Here is a 22,014-nt window from a genome sequence, read left to right on the forward strand (position 1 = left end):
TCTAAGGCGATAACACAATATACCATTAGAACACTGGAGATGGGCCTCTCGTATATATATATATATAAATAAATATTGTTTTACTGTATTTACATTGCAGTGAATGTCCCGGCCTCACCTCGGGTTCTGGAGCAGGCAGCTTCTTGAGTTCCTCCTCTTTGGACCTGTATTCTGGAGCGATGGAGTCCTCCCTCTCTCCCACCAACACTCCTTTCTCCTTCGTGTGTTTGTCCTCCTGCGGATGGATGAGAAGGAGGTGGATACATTACATCCACCCAGAGCCACGGGAGGCGGCGAGGAGGAGGACCTACCGACACCACGTCCTCGGGTCTGAGCTCGGGGAGTTCTGGTCTGGGCGTGTCCTCCGGCAGCGTGTCACAGAGCGCGCTGAGAGCGTCCAGAGACATGGCGTCGCCCTGGGAGACGGAGCGCGACATGTTGGGACCGTTTCTCGGTGGCTCTGTAAACACGTGGAGACGTTCTCCTGCAGCTCACCTGCTCCGGCTCCCGCCGGCCGTCAGCGGCGTCCTTTCCCGCGGCGGCTTTCCCCGTTTGGACCGGAGAGGCGAGACACGAGGATAGAGCGGGCTCCACTTTCTGCAGCAGACAACAGAAAGGGCACGACGCGGCACGTTAACGGCTTCAGGCCCCACCGCCCCCCAAAAAAGGTATATTCTGACTTTTTATTGAAATAACTTGCTGTGACGCCTCCCATCTGGGCTTTTTCAAATAACAGAATAAAGAAAATTGCATTCACTTTCAAGTAAAATCAAAATGTGCAATCACTTTGTAGAACGATGCAAATAAAGTTATATACGTGCATAAAAGCACACAATAAATAAAATATTGTGGCTGCAATTAAGCTGGATATCTTTTCAAGATAACAAAAAGTGCAACTAAAGAAATCAAATATTTAGCAATAAAGAGTTTTACATACATTTTAAAAACAATAAATGTGCAATTTGTGCAAAACTAAATTAGTGCAGATATGCGTGCCAAGTGTTAAATCTTTTAAAAACGGGCTTGATACGGCCACTCTCAATTCAAGCTTTTGTTTTGAAGGGCAACAACAGAACAGAAGATCTCACGAGAGTTTTTGCTTTTGGCGAGTCGGCAATAATCTTGTATTCATGATAATAATGATAATTACTCGTATTTGGGTTTTTTACAAATCGGCCTCCCGCTTTACGGCGAGCGTTTCTGTCCGCAGCCGGATTCCCTCTGACGAAATCTGAACGTGCCGAGATCTGAAGTCATGGGAGTGTCCGTGATTTCCAAATGTAACACTGGACCCAGAGAGGAGGTGAGAGCTCTACCGTGACGGTCGGGAAGTCCAGGCCGGCCTCCAGAGAGAAGTCATCTTCCTTTTTGGTCACCTTGGCTTTCTTACCGGCGGGGGGGCACACGGCCACGGGGGCTTTCTGCAACCGCCCAACAGAGAGGCAGCATTTAAAGAGACGGTACACAGAGGATGGAGTCTGTTTGTGACCTGCAACAGATCTACAGCCTGTTTACCTTTACAGGAGGAGCCTGGACAGCAGGCGCCACTGAAGGGGTCATGAGGTCACTGGACAAGAGGCCCAGAGCCTCCCCGGTACCCATGGTGGGCTGCAAGGTGGACACAGAGAGGGTCAATATATATAAATGTATTATATATATACACATATAAATATATTATATATAAATATGCATGTATTATATATATATATATTATATATATACTTACGTTCAAAAGTTTGGTGTTTTCCATGTAAACTCACACTTTTATGTATCAAATTAATTTCAAAATGAATATAAAATCTAGTCAAGACAAGAGGTTATAAATAATGATTTTTATTGTAAATATTAATTTTGTTCTTCTTGTGGCTCAAAGGCCAGTTTTATAGCTTCTCTCACCAAAATAACTGTTTTCAGCTGCGCTCACATAAAAAGGGTTTAAAGGGTTTTCTACCCCTCCGCTAGTCTTCTAAGGCGATAACACAATATACCATTAGAACACTGGAGATGGGCCTCTCGTATATATATATAAATAAATAAATATTGTTTTACTGTATTTACATTGCAGTGAATGTCCCAGCCTCACCTCGGGTTTTTGAGCAGGCAGCTTCTTGAGTTCCTCCTCTTTGGACCTGTATTCTGGAGCGATGGAGTCCTCCCTCTCTCCCACCAACACTCCTTTCTCCTTCGTGTGTTTGTCCTCCTGCGGATGGATGAGAAGGAGGTGGATACATTACATCCACCCAGAGCCACGGGAGGCGGCGAGGAGGAGGACCTACCGACACCACGTCCTCGGGTCTGAGCTCGGGGAGTTCTGGTCTGGGCGTGTCCTCCGGCAGCGTGTCACAGAGCGCGCTGAGAGCGTCCAGAGACATGGCGTCGCCCTGGGAGACGGAGCGCGACATGTTGGGACTGTTTCTCGGTGGCTCTGTAAACACGTGGAGACGTTCTCCTGCAGCTCACCTTCTCCGGCTCCCGCCGGCCGTCAGCGGCGTCCTTTCCCGCGGCGGCTTTCCCCGTTTGGACCGGAGAGGCGAGACACGAGGATAGAGCGGGCTCCACTTTCTGCAGCAGACAACAGAAAGGGCACGACGCGGCACGTTAACGGCTTCAGGCCCCACCGCCCCCCAAAAAAGGTATATTCTGACTTTTTATTGAAATAACTTGCTGTGACGCCTCCCATCTGGGCTTTTTCAAATAACAGAATAAAGAAAATTGCATTCACTTTCAAGTAAAATCAAAATGTGCAATCACTTTGTAGAACGATGCAAATAAAGTTATATACGTGCATAAAAAGCACACAATAAATAAAATATTGTGGCTGCAATTAAGCTGGATATCTTTTCAAGATAATAACAAAAAGTGCGACTAAAGAAATCAAATTCAAATATTTAGCAATAAAAAGTTTTACATACATTTTAAAAACAATAAATGTGCAATTTGTGCAAAACTAAATTAGTGCAGATATGCGTGTCAAGTGTTAAATCTTTTTAAAACGGGCTTGATACGGCCACTCTCAATTCAAGCTTTTGTTTTGAAGGGCAACAACAGAACAGAAGATCTCACGAGAGTTTTTGCTTTTGGCGAGTCGGCAATAATCTTGTATTCTTGATAATAATGATAATTACTCGTATTTGGGTTTTTTACAAATCGGCCTCCTGCTTTACGGCGAGCGTTTCTGTCCGCAGCCGGATTCCCTCTGAAGAAATCTGAACGTGCCGAGATCTGAAGTCATGGAAGTGTCCGTGATTTCCAAATGTAACACTGGACCCAGAGAGGAGGTGAGAGCTCTACCGTGATGGTCGGGATGTCCAGGCCGGCCTCCAGAGAGAAGTCATCTTCCTTTTTGGTCACCTTGGCTTTCTTACCGGCGGGGGGGCACACGGCCACGGGGGCTTTCTGCAACCGCCCAACAGAGAGGCAGCATTTAAAGAGACGGTACACAGAGGATGGAGTCTGTTTGTGACCTGCAACAGATCTACAGCCTGTTTACCTTTACAGGAGGAGCCTGGACAGCAGGCGCCACTGAAGGGGTCATGAGGTCACTGGACAAGAGGCCCAGAGCCTCCCCGGTACCCATGGTGGGCTGCAAGGTGGACACAGAGAGGGTCAATATATATATATATAAATGTATTATATATATATACACATATAAATTTTTTAATATGCATGTATTATATATATTATATATACTTACGTTCAAAAGTTTGGTGTTTTCCATGTAAACTCACACTTTTATGTATCAAATTAATTTCAAAATGAATATAAAATCTAGTCAAGACAAGAGGTTATAAAAAATGATTTTTATTGTAAATATTAATTTTTTTCTTCTTGTGGCTCAAAGGCCAGTTTTATAGCTTCTCGCACCAAAATAACTGTTTTCAGCAGCGCTCACATAAAAAGGGTTTATTGGGTTTGCTACCCCTCCGCTAGTCTTCTAAGGCGATAACACAATATACCATTAGAACACGAGCGGGACAGGAGGAGGTCAACGGGGCCGCGGCGCGGGGAAAGAGAGTCAAGGAGAAAGGAGAGAGGGAAATATTACCTTGTCGGGCTCGGGCTTCACTCGCGGCGCCCCCGGTGGACACACCGTGCTCTGCAGGGACACGAGGACGCACAGTGGGAGAACGGCCGAGAATACTCACACACACACACACACAACTCTCACACACACACAACACTCACACACACACACACACACACACACAGACCGTTACCTGTGGGGTCTTCTTGGCAGGGGGGGGGGCCGGTGCCTGAACTCCAGACACTTTAGTTGGAGCCACAACGTCTTCCAGTAGATCCAGCGCCTTCAAATCCTCTATTTTGGTCTAAAAAAACAAAAACAGAAACAATAACTAATAATCTAAAATAATAGTTTGACATTGTACGTGTAGATATATAGATATCCACTCGTTTCCAAGGAGTTCGATAGGAGATCAACAACACACTCCCACGTTAGCTTAGCATAAAGACTAGAAACAGTGGCATGAACAAACAAAGATAGAACTAATAAAACAATATGTTAATCGGTGATCTTTAGAGGTGCTGGTCGGCAGATGCTTGTTACTTGTTGGACAGAGTGATGCTAAGCTAACCGGCGGCTAGCTGCAGCTTCATGGACCAATGTCCTCGTCAGACTGAGCGTCCTCAACAAAGCCCCTCCCCCCCCGGCCACGTCCCCCAGGAGGAGCAGGTCCTACCTGAGCAGGAGGAGCGGAGGGGGAGGCGGCCGGAGCCGAGGAAGACGTCACGAAGCCTCCGGACAAGATGTCCAGAGCTTCACCGGGACACATGGTGGGCTGCAGGAGGAGGAGGAGGAGGAGGAGTCACACCTGAGCATCATCTGGAGGAAACCCAGAACACGTCACCTCCCTGGTCCCGGCCTCACCTCGGGTTCTGGAGCAGGCAGCTTCTTGAGTTCCTCCTCTTTGGACCTGTATTCTGGAGGGATGGAGTCCTCCCTCTCTCCCACCAACACTCCTTTCTCCTTCGTGTGTTTGTCCTCCTGCGGATGGATGAGAAGGAGGTGGATACATTACATCCACCCAGAGCCACGGGAGGCGGCGAGGAGGAGGACCTACCGACACCACGTCCTCGGGTCTGAGCTCGGGGAGTTCTGGTCTGGGCGTGTCCTCCGGCAGCGTGTCACAGAGCGCGCTGAGAGCGTCCAGAGACATGGCGTCGCCCTGGGAGACGGAGCGCGACAGGAGGTTTAAAAAACACAAACAAATCCCTCACAAGGGGACGAGGACACGGCTGCAAAGGGTCTCCCACCTCGCCGGTCTCGGGCTTGGTGTCCACTTTGGCATCCATGGCGGACATCAGGGAGAAATCACACGCGGCCGCCTCCATCTTGGCTTTCTTATCCGCTGGAGGCCTCGCGGTCTGAAACCGAGAGGAGGCGCCACATCAGACGAGGACGTTTCAACCTGAAAAGCGCCGACCCTTTATTTGACCTCATACCTTCACGGGGGGCGGGGCGAAGTTGGCGGGGCCGGCCGACGAGGCGCTGACGCCGGCGAAGGAATCCTTCTTCTAAGTATTTCATAAGGAAAAAGGAGCGTTCGACGGATAAAAAAAAAAAAAATGCACACAACTATAACTTTAAACGTCTGTGTACACTCAGGGGGAGGAGCCTAACCTCTGGCTTCTGGGGTTTAGTCGGAGATGATGACGTCATGAACGCATCTGAAAGAGAATCCAGGGCGTCGCCGGAGCTCATTGGTTTCTGAGATGAAGAGCAGAGAACACATCACAACCAGATCTAGACTTTTAAAAACATACTTATATATATGTGATACATATTTGATCAAAATAAATTATTGTTAGACGAATTTGGAAAAGCACAAAACTGTTTTTTTAAACATATCTTTTCAGTTTTTCCGGGTGCATTCTGTCTACAAAAATAATCCAGACTGAGAAATGATGTAAGTGTGGACTTCAGTGGAAAGAGGACACACGGTGTAAGGGTGTACGGGAGCTCCGTGGTGAGGAGCCTGACCTCTGGCTTCTGGGGTTTAGTCGGAGATGATGACGTCATGAACGCATCTGAAAGAGAATCCAGGGCGTCGCCGGAGCTCATTGGTTTCTGAGATGAAGAACAGAGAACACATCACAACCAGATCTAGACATATTAATAACATATTTATATATATAAATATATATAAATGTATTATATATATAATTATATATATACAGGACTGTCTCAGAAAATTAGAATATTGTGATGAAGTTCTTTATTTTCTGCAATGCAATTAAAAAAACAAAAATGTCATGCATTCTGGATTCATTACAAATCAACTGAAATATTGCAAGCCTTTTATTCTTTTAATATTGCTGATTATGGCTTACAGCTTAAGAAAACTCAAATATCCTATCTCTAAATATTAGAATATCATGAAAAAGTATACTAGTAGGGTATTAAACAAATCACTTGAATTGTCTAATTAACTCGAAACACCTGCAAGGGTTTCCTGAGCCTTGACAAACACTCAGCTGTTATAAATCTTTTTTTTACTTGGTCTGAGGAAATATTAAAATGTTATGAGATAGGATTTTAGAGTTTTCTTAAGCTGTAAGCCATAATCAGCAATATTAAAAGAATAAAAGGCTTGCAATATTTCAGTTGATTTGTAATGAATCCAGAATGCATGACATTTTTGTTTTTTTAATTGCATTACAGAAAATAAAGAACTTCATCACAATATTCTAATTTTCTGAGACAGTCCTGTATATATCCATTTATTATATAAATATATATATTTATTTTCATGGACACTTTAACCTGCTGGAAATTCACTTTGGTCACCGCCTTGTGTATATATTTTGTTTCCTTTGTATATTTAGTATTTTAGTATTAGTATTTAATATTGTTATTGTGTTTTATTTTTATCTTTTTTTCATGTAATTTTTTTATTAATGCTCTAATGTGCACCCACTGCTGTGATCCTGAAATGTCCCCACTTTGGGACTAATAAAGGAATATCTTATCTTTTCTTATCATGTGTGATAAATATTTCATCAGGAAAAATGATTGTTAGATGCATTTGAAAAAGCACAAAACTGTGTTTTTGTAACTTATTTTTTCAATTTTTAAAAGTGCATTCTGTCAGACTGGGACATGATGCAAGGGTGGACTTTAGTGGAAAGAGGACACACGGTGTAAGGGTGTAAGGAGCCTGACCTCTGGCCTCTGGGATGCAGCTGGAGATGATGACGTCATGAACGCATCTGAAAGAGAATCCAGGGCCTCGCCGGAGCTCATCGGTTTCTGAGATGAAGAGCAGAAAACACATCACCACCAGATCTAGACGATTAAAAACATAGTAGTTCCATGACTCTCCACTAGGGGGCGCGCCTGGCCACGTTAAAGTGCAAAGTAATGGAAACCAGACAATGAAGGAGAAGTACAGACTTCACATTCCAGGGAGACCAAAATAAATCCCAAATAAACTGCCAAGAAAATACAACTTTGACACGTTAAAAAATATATTTACACGATAAACATCCAAACTGAAGACGAACGTGACGACGAGAAGCTGAAGAAGCTTCTGGAGTGACGAGATAACACAGCGGGAGGAAGCTGTGACGCAAAATGTGGGCGTGTGTGTGAGTGTATTTGTGTGTGTGTGAGAACAAGTCTACAGTAACCCTATTGGTAACCTATCAAAGGAGATGAGTGTGTGTATGTTTGTGATTGTGTGTGTTATGTGTGTAGGTGTGTGTAGGTGTGTGTGTGTGTGTGTGTTTGGGCGCGGTCGATGTGGTTCTGCGTGTTCAGTCAGACATGAACCAACGAGCGCGACTCGAGGAGGTGGTTCTGCTGACACAACACCCACAATGCAGTGCAACATTCCCCTCTCCAGAGGAACCGGTCTGGTTTCCTGGATGAGTCCTCGCTCTTCATTCAGGAGTTTAAAGAGAGAATAACACGACGTGGGGAGGGATCACTCACCGGGAGGTCCGTGGGTTTGTAATCTGCAGGAACTGGAGACTGCAAGAAAATAAACAGATTCATTTTAGATCGGAATTAAACTCTGAAGTCGTTTAAGGACTCGACGGATTAGAGTGGCCGTACGGCTCATTTTATATTCTTTAAAACAACATCTGTGCCAATACGATAACTGAGATACTTTGACTTCATAAAATACAATTAAATATAGAAATTGCATTTAAAAACATGAACTATCTGATCAAAGAATGCGAATTAAATGAACGCCAGCTTTTGGTACATGACGGTTTTTTATATTAAATGATGAAGAATTATTTTGTCAGGTATCAAAAATAAAAACATGTGAAATTTGACTAATTATCTCTGAGTCCGGATACAATGGAGTTTACTTAATGATGTTGATCAGTGGTTCTCAAATGGGGGCACGGGAAGATACGGGAATTTAATAAATAAATATATATATACACACACACATATATATTTATGTCTGTATGTATGTATATATATATTTAATTAATAAATATATATATATATATATATATATATACACATTATATTATTGAACCGACCATGTCTTCAAATCTGTAGCCCGGTGGCAGCGTGATGTCCAGCTCGCCGGTCTTGTGGCCTTTCTCAGAGGTGACGTTAAGCTGCAACACAAACACACACACACACACACACAGTTAACTCACACTGCAGACTCAGGTTAAATACACACACACACACACACACACACACACACACACACACACACACACACACACACACACACACACACACACACACACACACACACACACACACACACACACACACACACACACACACACACACACACACACACACACACACACACACACACACACAGTTAACTCACGCTGCAGACTCAGGTTAAATACACACACACAAACACACACACACACACACACAGTTAACTCACGCTGCAGACTCAGGTTAAATACACACACACAAACACACACACACACACACATAGTTAACTCACGCTGCAGACTCAGGTTAAATACACACACACAAACACACACACACACACACAGTTAACTCACGCTGCAGACTCAGGTTAAATGCACGCACACACGCACACACCCGTACCTCTGTGACCTCTGGCCCCGTGTACACGGGCTGCCGGGGCGCGATGCTGTCGGCCGACGGCAGGATGCTGGCGAGGGCGTCGAACGGGTCCACCTGAACGCACGCAACACAATCAGCACGCAGGCGGGCGGCCGAGCTCCGCCGAGCAAAACTCGCGCCGCCCGCGGTCGGTATTTACCTCCGGGGCTCCTCTGGCTGCGGCGGGAGGAACCTCCACCTGCACCTGGGACACAGATCCAGAGTCAGTGCACAGAGACAACGCGGAGCAGGCAGCGAGGACACGACGCGACGCGGCCGCCATTCAGAGGGAAACACGCCACCGGCAGACAGACGGCGCCCGGCACGGTTTCGGAGATGGTCTACCTTGGTTGGTGCGGCCTCCTTCTTCCCGCGCACGGACGCGCCCGCAGCCTCGACCGCGGGGGCGACCTTGTGCACATCGGCTCTGACGGTCGTGGTGGCGGCGGCGCTCTAGAATACAGCGTGACTCCGTTAGAGGCCGAGGACAGCGAGTCGAGCACAGAGTCGAGACGATTGAAACCCGGAGCAACGGCTGAGGAGCAGCTTCTTCCCCAGAGCGGTTCCTCCATCACCCCCCACCCACTCAGAACAACAATAATCAAGAAAGTAACATTTGTTCAAGAAAGCCAAACTACAAATATACCATAAGTACTAAAATACCATAGGTAATACAATAAGTACTAAAACACCATAAGAACTACCATAGGTAAAACCCTAAGTACAAGGACTTAATATCCTTGTATATATTTTACAATGACATTAAACCTCCTCGCCTCAGTGATAAACCCAAAAGAAGAAGAAAGTCCCGATGACTAGACGTTAGTTTAGAGTCAGGAGAGCAGCTGGAGCCTCCAGTGGACAGGTGTGCACCTCGTTTACTTTCAAATACGTTATCGAGCGTGGGAACGCTGAACAAAAAGAGGAACAACGTCTTTTAAACTCCCAAAGCGATCGACGTCAAAGAGTCAGTTTCCTCCAGGTGGAGAAAGAAAGAAAAAAGACTCGAAGGAAAGCCTCGACCAGGAGCCTCGATCAGGGGCCTCGACCAGGAGCCTCTGGTCAGCGCCTCTGACCGGGGGAGCGGCAGCAGTCTACACACAGCTTCATCGTTACTCAGCAACACAAGGACCAGACACCCACAACCGGCATGATGAACAGAGGACACCTTCACTGATCTGAGGTCAGACATGCCGCTGCAGTCCAACTGGAGCACGGGTCTGACCTCAGATCAGTGTGATTGGTTACGTTAGTCTGCTTGTTCATGGTTTTTTACCCTAGTGGAAGAAATACTTTGTATTTTTCAGAGTACTGTTGACCCTTTACTGAACTCTGAAGGGATTCTCTACTAGCAAGAGGCTTGAAAAGAGCTAAGAGCTGTGTGGCAAGCAGAGGGTGTGTGGTGTGTTCAGGGAACCTTCGTTCTGAATCTAAAGAGTTCACCGGTTGCGCAAGTAGAACATGCAATCTGAAAACCTGGAGTAAATCCAAAAAGAGAAATTCTGTCACAATATGCAAATATAATGGGTGTCGGGGGAGAGATCATGTGACTTCAGAAAGGCTGCTGATAGGAGAGATCCCCTGAAGTATCACAAGACATCACAACCTCATAAAAAAGGTTCATCAGATACTCGGATGGTAGGAAATCAATAGATTTTAGTCAAAGGATCAGCAGGAATGTGAAGTTAAAACAGAAAAGAAAAGCGCCAAGCCCATGGTTTACCTTCGTCTCTTTGGGACCGCCCCTCGGCCCAGATGACCCCATCTCAACAAAGGTCGCCCCGGCTGACAACATGTCAATAACGGTCGCGCTCGCCGGTGGAGCGGTGGTCTACAAAACCAAGGAGCACGTTACAGGTCACGAGACAGAAATACTGAAGGTCTGAAGGGTCCAGATGGAGTCTGAAGGGTCCAGATACAGTCTGAAGGTCTGAAGGGTCCAGATACGGTCTGAAGGGTCCAGATACAGTCTGAAGGGTCCAGACATGGTCTGAAGGGTCCAGATACAGTCTGAAGGGTCCAGATACAGTCTGAAGGTCTGAAGGGTCCAGATACGGTCTGAAGGGTCCAGATACAGTCTGAAGGGTCCAGATACGATTTGAAGGGTCCAGATAGAGTCTGAAGGGTCCAGACACGGTCTGAAGGGTCCAGATACGGTTTGAAGGGTCCAGATACGGTTTGAAGGGTCCAGAAGGAGTCTGAAGGGTTCAGAAGGAGTCTGAAGGGTCCAGATACAGTCTGAAGGGTCCAGACATGGTCTGAAGGGTCCAGATACAGTCTGAAGGGTCCAGATACGATTTGAAGGGTCCAGACACGGTCTGAAGGGTCCAGATACGGTTTGAAGGGTCCAGATACGGTTTGAAGGGTCCAGAAGGAGTCTGAAGGGTTCAGAAGGAGTCTGAAGGGTCCAGATACAGTCTGAAGGGTCCAGATACAGTCTGAAGGGTCCAGAAGGAGTCTGAAGGGTCCAGAAGGAGTCTGAAGGGTCCAGATGTTCGGCGTACGGAGGCCGAGCGCCACAAGGAGGAAAAGAAGATGAAGGCCGGTGAAGAAGAAGAGGGTCACACGCTCCTCACGGTGTGGACGGAAGCAGCGGTTCATGTTTGAATCGCACCAAACAGCCCAAAAGACCTCCACCATCCTCCCTCCACCATCCTCCCTCCACCATCCTCCATCCTCCCTCCACCATCCTCCCTCCACCATCCTCCCTCCACCATCCACCATCCACCCTCCACCATCCTCCATCCTCCCTCCACCATCCACCCTCCACCATCCTCCCTCCACCCTCCACCATCCTCCCTCCACCATCCTCCATCCTCCCTCCACCATCCTCCCTCCACCATCCTCCATCCTCCATCCTCCATCCTCCCTCCACCATCCTCCCTCCACCATCCACCCCGTCTACCTCCGGTTTGGCTTTTCCCGCCATCCCAACCGCAGTGCTTCCCGCCGCCGCGACCGGGCTCGACGTGGCGGTGACCACCCGAGGCTTCAGGCCGGATCCTGGCGCCGCCTTCTGCAGGAAAAAAGCTGATTATCTACCTTCCCGCTACAGCACATTGACAAACACACACACACACACACACACGTGTCCGTTTCACTCGTCTTCTGGAGCGAAGGAAATGACCCTGATGACATCACCAGGGCGAGGACACACCCACTACAGTGAAGGACTCAAAGCACGTGACGGAGGCTTCGTGTCTGCTGGTGGAGAAGGAAGCTCGTGGAGGAGCGTTGAGGAGGCTCCGTGTGTACGCTCATATCATAGAGGTTAGAGTTGCTGGTGTATGAAGTTTTTAAGGATAAACAACAAGTCAGGAAAGGTATATCTCCGTGTGACCGTAACATCTGGTTGATCAGATGCTGGTATTTGGAGGTATTTCCATCCACAATACACATCAGAAAAGAGGATCCCGGTACGATCCGTTAAATGAGCAACTGTCCCGACTCTGTGAAATGAGGCCGGGGGGTCAGCCGCTAACGAGAGTCTCGTAAAGGGTAATGACCGATGTCATACGAGCCGCGGCTATAATTCTCTCGGTAGGTCGTCTCATAATATACTATTTTAAATATCGGTGCAGCCCCCTTTTCTTCAAAGTGAAATAATCCCACCGAAGCCTTTCTCTACGAGCCGGGCACCGAAATAGAGGACGAAGCGCATACGAATGAGCATCCATTAACATATATATATATATATATATATATTTATTAAATACCCCCTGGAGTACCTTCCTCTACCCCTAGGGGTGCACGTGCCCCCATTTGAGAACCACTGCTGTAAACGCCATGAAGAAAACTCCATTGTATCCGGGCTCAGAGATGAATGGTGTCAAATTTCATATGTAATTTTTATTTACATGTTTTCTGGTAATGTGAAACTTGTAAAAACTTAAAATAAAATGATTTAAAGAAAGAAAGAAAGACTTCTCGAGTTCCTGATGAACGTGGAGATTACTTGAACACGGCCACTTCCTAGAGGAGCCGCCGTGGTGTGTGAAAGGTCCAACAACAACACCACGGGGGAACAATCACTTGGATGTATTGTTCCAGAGTTTACGGGTTGAAGCTCCTGTGAGGGCGTCGCCTCGGCTTCAATGGAAGGAAAACACACGTTCTGTTAAACTCTACTTAAAACGAGTAGAAACACGGAGCCGAGACAGGAAGAGGAAGTCACAAGATGACACTCAGTGCAGGTAATGGGCGGGTCAAAGGTCAAACGACAGGAAGTCCACCAAGAGGAGGGGAGTGGGCGTCGGAGAGGAGGAGAGGAGGAATGTTTGATACCTCGAACGCTGCAAGTTTCACGCCGGAGACCTGAGCTGCCGGTTTGGGTGTGTCCCGGCTCGGCTGCGACTGGAGAGACAAACACAGGGAGAGAGAGAGAGAGAGAGAGAGAGAGAGAGGGAGAGACAAAGAGAGGGAGAGAGGGAGGGGGAGAGACAAAGAGAGAGAGAGAGAGAGGGAGGGGGAGAGACAAAGAGAAACGTTAAGCGTGTGTGTTACAGATCCAACAAGACAGCATCGACATCCTCAAACGAGCTAAAACACAGTTTCTGTATCTTTAACGAAGACGAGAGGAGAGGATGTGAGGACGAGAGGAAAGGAACCGAGGACGAGAGGAGAGGAATCGAGGGCGAGAGGAGAGGAACCGAGGACGAGAGGAGAGGAGAGGAACCGAGGGCGAGAGGAGAGGAACCGAGGACGAGAGGAGAGGAACCGAGGACGAGAGGAGAGGAACCGAGGGCGAGAGGAGAGGAACCGAGGAAGAGAGGAGAGGAACCGAGAGGAGAGGAACCGAGGGCGAGAGGAACCGAGGCGAGGAACCGAGGAACCGAGGCGAGAGAGAGGAACCGAGGACGAGAGGAGAGGAACCGAGGAGAGGAGAGGAACCGAGGAGAGGAACCGAGGCGAGAGGAGAGGAACCGAGGCGAGAGGAGAGGAACCGAGGCGAGAGGAACCGAGGGAGAGGAGAGGAACCGAGGAGAGAGGAGAGGAACCGAGGAGAGGAGAGGAACCGAGGAGAGGAGGAACCGAGGCGAGAGGAAGAGGAACCGAGAGGAGAGGAACCGAGGCAGAGGAACCGAGGCGAGAGGAGAGGAACCGAGGACAGAGGAGAGGAACCGAGGCGAGAGGAACCGAGGAGGAGAGGAACCGAGGACGAGAGGAGAGGAACCGAGGGCGAGAGGAACCGAGGGCGAGAGGAGAGGAACCGAGGACGAGAGGAGAGGAACCGAGGGCGAGAGGAACCGAGGGCGAGAGGAGAGGAACCGAGGACGAGAGGAGAGGAACCGAGGAGAGGAGAGGAACCGAGGAGAGGAACCGAGGACGAGAGGAGAGGAACCGAGGAAGAGAGGAGAGGAACCGAGGGCGAGAGGAGAGGAACCGAGGGCGAGAGGAGAGGAACCGAGGACGAGAGGAGAGGAACCGAGGAGAGGAACCGAGGGCGAGAGGAGAGGAACCGAGGAGAGGAACCGAGGGCGAGAGGAGAGGAACCGAGGATGAGCGGATGTGATTGAAAGCATGACGTGTGCTCCGGACGAGTTCATTAAAGTGATCGTTGTAATCAAACTGCTGACATGGGCAGTTTGTTGGACTCAGTGAACAGTGTGCCTGGAGCCCTGCACCGACCGGTCTCTCGGGGGAGCCCAGTTCAGGGCCCGGCCCGGCCCAGTACGGCCCGGCGCCTTTGGGCGGTGTAAATACGCAGCGTCTCCACCCTGATGCTTTGTGTATCTCTGTAAATCTGACCGAGCCAGTTAGTGAACGTCACTCTGCTTCTACTCCTTTATTCATGAAAACGGACCGAGGTCGAGAGATCAGGACCTGAAGAACGAGATTCAGTGTGTGGGTAGATAGGTTTGTAGGTAGTTAGGTAGTTAGGTAGGTAGGCGGGTAGGTGGGTAGATAGGTAGGTAGGTAGTTCGGTGCAGGAGTGAAAAGCAGTGACATTATGACATTATGCACATACATAAATAAAGATACTACTTCCTTGTTCTTGACATATTGATTCTGTGTAGAAGGAATGATGAAGTGACTTTTATAAGAGTCAACATGATGTTTGGAGAGAAACGGGAGGAAGTGGCACAAAGGAGGAAGTGATGTCACAAGCAGCCCCCCCCCCCCACCCCCATCTGCCTCCAGGGGAAGTCGTGTTGCTCCCGTTTCTGCAGGAAATGTTGACGGTTGCTTGGTAACCCCACAAAAAATATGAACAACTGGAGAAAAAAAGGAAGCCAAGTTGAGCTGCATGCTGGGTAATAATAATGCATGACGAGGGAAGAGTGAGACCAGGGAGGCGGGACAAAGGCTTTGATTGGACGACACCCGGTGTGTCTGTTTATTTGTCAGAGAATTTGATTAACTCTTCCAACCCATCGTAGCTTTCTATTGTCTTCATAAACAAGCTTTTTATTTATATAATTTGACGGAAAATATGGAGCCAGCATAGAGACTGGAATCGGGGGCTACGACATTATTGGAAGACATAATGAAAGTAATTTTATTTGAATGGATCGTGGTCACCGTCTGAACCAGGAGCACAGCTCGTCTCATTATGACATCATCACTACGCGCCACACTTTCCCTCTCAGACCTTCACACGACGGCCGACCCGAAGCTCTCCAGGACCACATCAGAACTAAATGTGGAACTGGCCACACGCTCCAAATGCGTCTGTGGAAATGAAGAGCAAGTTGGCCAAGAAGACTTGACGACTAACGAGTCTTCTGGTCGTATGAAAGCAGAGTTCAACATTTTATATATATATATATACACAGACATATATATATATATATATATAGTAACGTTACAGCACTTTTGCTCTTTGACCACATCAGTTAGCATCCATATCAGTGAGGACAGTGCGTTGGCTCCTCCCCCTTTAGGCCGGACATGGAAGCCAGACTCACCGTGAACCGCCCGGATACTTTTACATCAGGCAAACAAACAGGCTGCTTCTCTTATTCATGATGAAAACAATGTGCGACACACAGGACCTGCGCGGCATGTCGACAGGACAACGCCCCCGTCAGCATGGATGATGAGAATAAAATAAAAAGTGTTTTAGTGGCGTGTGTGTGTCTAAAGGTAAAACTCCCTCCAGCCTGCAGCCGTCACGTCCACAGACGCAACACAAGCAGCTGAACACAGCCGCACACGTCATATTATTATATGGATTCTGGTAAAATATGAACTGCGTGAACTAAAAACAGGATCGCCATCATCACGAAGACCAGAGAACCCACAGAGGGGAACGGACGCTCACCCAGAGCCGCCTGTGATTTGGATTTCTTTACAGGATTAGCGCAGCACGGAGGAGGCCATGCGTGGGGGTGGACACAATAACAGGAACACCTGTACAATCCTGCAGCCGATTACAATGAATTCGATAGGGCAGATCGGTTAAGTTACACGGCATGACGAGGTGTTCATGTTATTGTGTCCAGCCTTGTGCACAGACTAAATAGGGAAGGGGGCCGATAGAGTCGCCGTGCATCTATTGAACGAGGGAGCGAACAACTGAAGCTCAGAGACTGGAGGAAGACAGTGAATCAGAGACGTCACAGACTTATTAAACACGGCGATGCATCACGTCACGCACAGAGAGCTGTGTGTTCTCCATCGAGGCCGGGACGAGTCAGAGGCTCGTAAAGGCCGACAATGAATTAGCGAGGGGTCAATACACTCGATATGGAAGTCACTCTGGCTGGTGCTTCCAGATATCACCTGTGGTAAGACACCTGACACACACACACACACACACATGCAAATAGACAGATGCACAGAGCTGCACACTGGCTGACGTCGTCGGGAACACGATACAAGCGTCACGGTCTTTCTGGGCGAGATGTGGCGAGCGGGATCAAAATAGACGCCTTGAGCTTGAGGGACATCTGCACGCTGGAGCACATCCTCCGAGGTCCGAGTCCACGTCCCCGGAGCGCCGCGCTCGCCTCTCCCGCGAAGAATGAAAGAAGAAAGGAAAAACAGGCGTGACGTCCGGGATTCAACCCGACACCCTTAAGAGCGGTGGCTCTCGTCGTGAGCCCGCCATGAAAACAGGTGAGTCACGCCGGGCCTCAGAGCGGCTGGGAGCTCCTCGGCTCACGACTTCGGTGGCAACCCGGCTCCGAGGCGAGAGATGTCGGGTCCGAGTGTGACCGGGAAGGAATGTGGAGGAGACTTGCACAATTAAACTGAGACTAACACTGAGATGAAGAGTGATGTCACGGTTTGGACACACAGCCTCACAGGCCTGTTGATACTGTATCACACGGGGTGAACACACGTTCTATATCCGTCCCTCATGGTCAGTCTGACTCACTCTCACTGCTAGAACCTGCAGCTTGAAGCCACATTCAGAGTTGTTGTCAGACCCCTGGTGTTATATTATCATAAATCACTAGTGCGGTGTACATCCCATAATGCATTCAGCTGATTATTTACTGTTTACGTCGTCGTTTCCATGACTTTCCTCCATAAATGTCCGAGAAACACTCACACTGGTAATCACGGTGAAACTTTCCTTAACTTGACAAGCAGCCAACAATCCGGTTTCAACCACAGCCGTGTAAAAGCACTCGACAGGTATCCCTCAGACAGGAAGTCACACACACACACACACACACACACACACGTTCACACCACGGAGAAAGTTCAACGCCGTCCAGATACGTACCATCGCTGTGATTGTGAGTGTTTCCTAACGCCGCTGTGTTCACGACCGAGATGCTCGCCTTTAGATCCAATGCTGTACAACTGGATGACAAGCACGCACTCACGCACACACATGTAAACATAAAGGAGACGCACGCCCCAGCTGGTGAAAACCAGCTGCTCTGGCTCCGCCTCCAGCTGGGTCAGATTGGACAGTCGGACACACAGGGACACGCCCACCAGGCAGGGGAGATAAACAAGGCTGCTTGAAACTTTTTTTGGGGGGGTGGGGTGGGGCTGGGTGAGGGCCGGCTTCGAGAGGAGGGGCGGAGGGGTCATGGGGTCATGGGGTCGAAGGGTCGGGGGGGGGGGGGGGGGGTGAGGCAAGACGAGGCGGCAGCAGAGTTGTTGGCAGAGTGCGGGCGTGTCTGAGAGACTCACTGCTTAGGAATCTGAACTGCTGAGCCTCTGAAACAACAGAGACAGTGTGTGTGTGTGTGTCTGACGTGTTTGCAAAGAAAAGAGAGGGAGGGGAGGGGTGTGACCACATCACGTGGAGTCCAGACCAAACCCAGAGGCAGCCAGAGGAAAAAAGAAGACGGGAAAAAAAAAAAGTAAAGATTTAAAAAAAAAAACTGGAAAGTTGAAACACGGGAAACGAGGCGGCGCCGCCGGTAGAAGCTCCGCCCACATGTTCTCTCCGCCATGTTCTCTCCGCCATGTTCTCTCCGGCCTTCACAGCTCTCGTAGCCAAAAGTAGTGCAAAGAAAAAGAGCAAAAGGAAACGCAGATCCTGGACAGCAGCCACATGTTACGTAAGACCTTTCCCCTCTGAGCACACACACACACACACACACACACACACACACACACACACACACACACCTTCAGCACTGATTAGTTGGTTGTTTGGCACTTTCTAAAGTTCACACAGAGACTTTTAACACCAAACAACATGTCAAACGTGTTAAGAAAAGGGGGAGGGCTTTGCAGAACAGCGCCCCCCTGTGTCCAACAGTAATCATTACACTGGGATGAAAATGAATGGAGAATTGTATGAACGACACCTGAAACTGTTGGTCAATATATATTATATATATATATGATATATATTTTGTATATATTATATATATATTAAACAATATATATATATACATTTATATATATATAAAAAAATATATATATATAAATATATTAGGGCTGTCAGCGTTAACGCGTTAATCTATGCGATTAATTTGGCCGCGTTAACGCACTAAAATATTTTAACGCAATTAACGCAACTTTGTTTACTTCCGGTGTTCGTTGAAGTTTTTACACTCCCCTGAGTGTTAAACCGCGGCAGTACGGTTTAACAATGTTTCCGCTTTTAAAACAATTATTTCTCCGCGAAAATAAGGATCATAAATCAGTTTAACTCGTGGATGAATCAGTCGGGTTTCCTCCTGCTCCTCCTTCCTCCCGTCTCCCCCTCTGATACACAGAGGAACGGAGGGGCGACGTGTCGGGGGACGCGGCGCGGAGAGAACTCGTCACACGAAACCTTCACTGTGATTTGTCAATCCGTTTGTCTGTCAACATTTTGAGAAAAAAACAACCAATGAACACTCAGTAAATCACAAAGGACCTCCCACCTCACAGGTTAGGCTCATTTAGCAGCCTGTCAGTCAGAGAGCAGAGAACACGGCGCGAGGACAATGAGCCTGATTACAGAGCTGAGATTGTTCTGGAATGTTTGATGTAGAACACGTGGGGGTATGTCACATGCAAAAGCCTTTAAAAGGTGAATTTACATTTTTTTGTAAAATGGAGAACATGAGCCCAGCCTCCAGAGGGTTAACGTGACATATTTGAATGTCAGTCAGTTACCAAGGCCACTGGTTCTGCTGCTGTTCAATGTTAAAGATGACAGGACCAATGGGGTCTCAATATACTTCTTTTTCTTTGACTAATCTGGATGTTTCACTGAAGAAACAATTTATCATCCACGATATTAAATACCTCGCTGGCACTTTATAGGTAGGAACCTCTTTGAAAACACAGCTCTGTGTGAAGTTTTGTCTTTAAAAAGAATTTTCAAAAACTTTTAATCGCGATTAATCGCGATTAATGAATTAAAAAATGTGCGATTAATTAGATAATTTTTTTTATCGATTGACAGCCCTAAAATATATATATATATCTGTATGTTGTTTAATATAATAATATTGTGTATTTTGTCTGCACTGTAACGCTAATTATTCGCTCATGCAAAGGAACAATATTATTTATGAGCACAATATAGATTTTAACCATGGTTAGTAAAACTAAAAAAACTGTATCGGCTATAAAATTGATGCTTTTTGAAAGAGAGACTTAAACAACAGCCGAGTTTAAGATGGGACATCGTTACCTTGACTACAGACACACAGAGCTCAGACATGTGGGTATTTCCTTCTCCGGCCTTGTTTCTAAATTCCTTTTTTTCTAAAAATATCTTTTCAAAAGGACAGAAGGTAAATCTCCTCGGCTCGCCGCCCCGGCAGGAATATTTGTGTCCGTTTCGGGAACCTTCAACAATAAATCTTCTCCAACAGCGTTGCCCTCTCGTGTCTTTGACTCTGCGTACGCATGTTTCTACCGGATCCCCTGGGAACGGACCGGACCACCTACCCAGAACCTAATCTATCTGAACTTTTGGTTCTGTCGGCCAAGTTTCCAACATGGCCGACGTAAACAGAGAGCGGAACAAGTTCTGCAGAAACCACCAGGAATAGCGTGGAGGGCGGACCTGGAGAGTCTAACCCTCTCGGAGGCGAGGGGGTTAAAGGTCAACACAATCGACTTTCACACACTCCCTTTGGCCTTCCTGTGTCACTCCTCCGGGTCACATGACCTCTACGTGTGGAAGTTAACGTCATTTCTCCAACTTGAGGCCCGAGACTTCTGCGAGAGAAGATTTAAAGCGACACGTTTCTTTAAAATTTAGATTAAGCATCTTTCTGGCGGCCATGTTTTATGTGTCATGGGACATCTTCTGGTTGTGTTTGTTCCTTGCAGTTTGTTTCTTGTTTGTTGTCGTCTGTATGAATTTCTGGTGGGAAATGAGGTAAATAAAATCATCTTTATTGTCAATCTTAATTTTTTTTAACATCTTTGTTAGGTGCAATATTTGTCATGCATTATATAAATAAGGTGCAGGATGTTGACCAACGGTGCGTTCAAACACAGATTAGATGATCGGAAATCAGAGATATGAGAGTCGGCCGGTGAACAGCACCGAATCCAACGAGAAGGAAGTCATTCTGACAGGTCGGTGTCTCCCTGAGCCCCGCCTCCACCAGGTGGGCCCGCCTCCACCAGGTGAGCCCCGCCTCCACCAGGTGAACCCAGCCTCCACCCAGCGTCAGCTGGGACCGACCTCGCGACCCCGCGACCCTGAACACGACGAGCAGGATGGAGAATGGAATACTCATAATTTGGTGAATGTCAATTCCTTAAAAATAACCTTCTTTAACCATTATGACATCTGATTACAGAGCGGGGACTTCAGTGCATCAATACAAACAACAACAACAACAACAACGTCTCGTGGCCATCATTTCCCTGACAGCGTGCCGTAGCCACACAAGAAACACAAGCAGGTCCACTCCTCATCTCCTTATCAACAACACATGGTTGAAACTCGATGACGTCATCATCGAGATCCCGAGAACCTCGGTCAACAGATCTCATTACAGCTTCCAGGAAGCTCCGTCACCAGGAACATCAGAGCTCCAGTTTCCAACATGGCCGACGTAAACAGAGAGCGGAACAACAACAACAACAACAACGTGTCGCTGGAGCCCGACTCACGTGGAAGTGAGACGTCTGAAATAACACACAGCATTTAAAAACCCTCCAGACTGAAGGTGGTAATATTTACACATATATGCAATATTTCACTGTGCAGGATGTTTGTCGACACACCCACACACACACGCACACATGCACACCCACACACACACGCACACACACACACGCACACACACACGCACACACACACCCACACACACACACCTCATTACAGAGCCACATGTAATGCAGCGTCATCAGTTCACCCGCTGCCTCCTTCAACACGCGCCATGCCGCTCGTCCTCGTGCACGCTCACAAGCTGTTCCACGTTGTTTATGACAGCTCGTCCTCGTGCACGCTCACAAGCTGTTCCACGTTGTTTATGACATTTGAACTTCAGTACCCAGACGCCTCGTGAGACGACGGCTGCTTCAGTATCGTCATGAACCAGTAATGTGAATAATAAGAT

The 22,014-nt window shown here is 47.7% G+C and overlaps 1 protein-coding gene across 15 annotated transcripts in view; it reads right to left on the reverse strand.

Annotated features, from left to right (window-relative positions):
- cast (calpastatin) overlaps positions 1–22,014 on the reverse strand; it is a 37,986-nt gene that overhangs the window by 8,506 nt on the left and 7,466 nt on the right. For 5 of the 15 annotated variants that reach the window (XM_056436898.1, XM_056436888.1, XM_056436890.1 and 2 more), the window contains 28 exons: positions 13,364–13,432; positions 11,985–12,095; positions 10,803–10,910; positions 9,425–9,532; positions 9,240–9,284; positions 9,062–9,154; positions 8,521–8,601; positions 7,955–7,993; positions 7,184–7,270; positions 6,002–6,088; positions 5,642–5,728; positions 5,464–5,535; positions 5,275–5,385; positions 5,082–5,186; positions 4,889–5,005; positions 4,701–4,799; positions 4,218–4,328; positions 4,046–4,096; positions 3,491–3,583; positions 3,292–3,396; positions 2,461–2,562; positions 2,277–2,381; positions 2,084–2,200; positions 1,516–1,608; positions 1,317–1,421; positions 496–597; positions 312–416; positions 119–235 (listed from right to left, as the gene is read on the reverse strand). In XM_056436898.1, coding sequence (XP_056292873.1) covers positions 119–235; positions 312–416; positions 496–597; positions 1,317–1,421; positions 1,516–1,608; positions 2,084–2,200; positions 2,277–2,381; positions 2,461–2,562; positions 3,292–3,396; positions 3,491–3,583; positions 4,046–4,096; positions 4,218–4,328; positions 4,701–4,799; positions 4,889–5,005; positions 5,082–5,186; positions 5,275–5,385; positions 5,464–5,535; positions 5,642–5,728; positions 6,002–6,088; positions 7,184–7,270; positions 7,955–7,993; positions 8,521–8,601; positions 9,062–9,154; positions 9,240–9,284; positions 9,425–9,532; positions 10,803–10,910; positions 11,985–12,095; positions 13,364–13,432 — 2,625 coding nt within the window. Of the gene's footprint in view, positions 1–118; positions 236–311; positions 417–495; positions 598–1,316; positions 1,422–1,515; positions 1,609–2,083; positions 2,201–2,276; positions 2,382–2,460; positions 2,563–3,291; positions 3,397–3,490; positions 3,584–4,045; positions 4,097–4,217; positions 4,329–4,700; positions 4,800–4,888; positions 5,006–5,081; positions 5,187–5,274; positions 5,386–5,463; positions 5,536–5,641; positions 5,729–6,001; positions 6,089–7,183; positions 7,271–7,954; positions 7,994–8,520; positions 8,602–9,061; positions 9,155–9,239; positions 9,285–9,424; positions 9,533–10,802; positions 10,911–11,984; positions 12,096–13,363; positions 13,433–17,756; positions 17,841–22,014 lie in introns of those variants that run through there. The other 10 variants (XM_056436889.1, XM_056436885.1, XM_056436887.1 and 7 more) reach the window with 8 other exon arrangements.

Source organism: Pseudoliparis swirei, chromosome 18 (genome assembly GCF_029220125.1).
Source record: "Pseudoliparis swirei isolate HS2019 ecotype Mariana Trench chromosome 18, NWPU_hadal_v1, whole genome shotgun sequence".
Taxonomy (NCBI): Eukaryota; Metazoa; Chordata; class Actinopteri; order Perciformes; family Liparidae; genus Pseudoliparis; species Pseudoliparis swirei.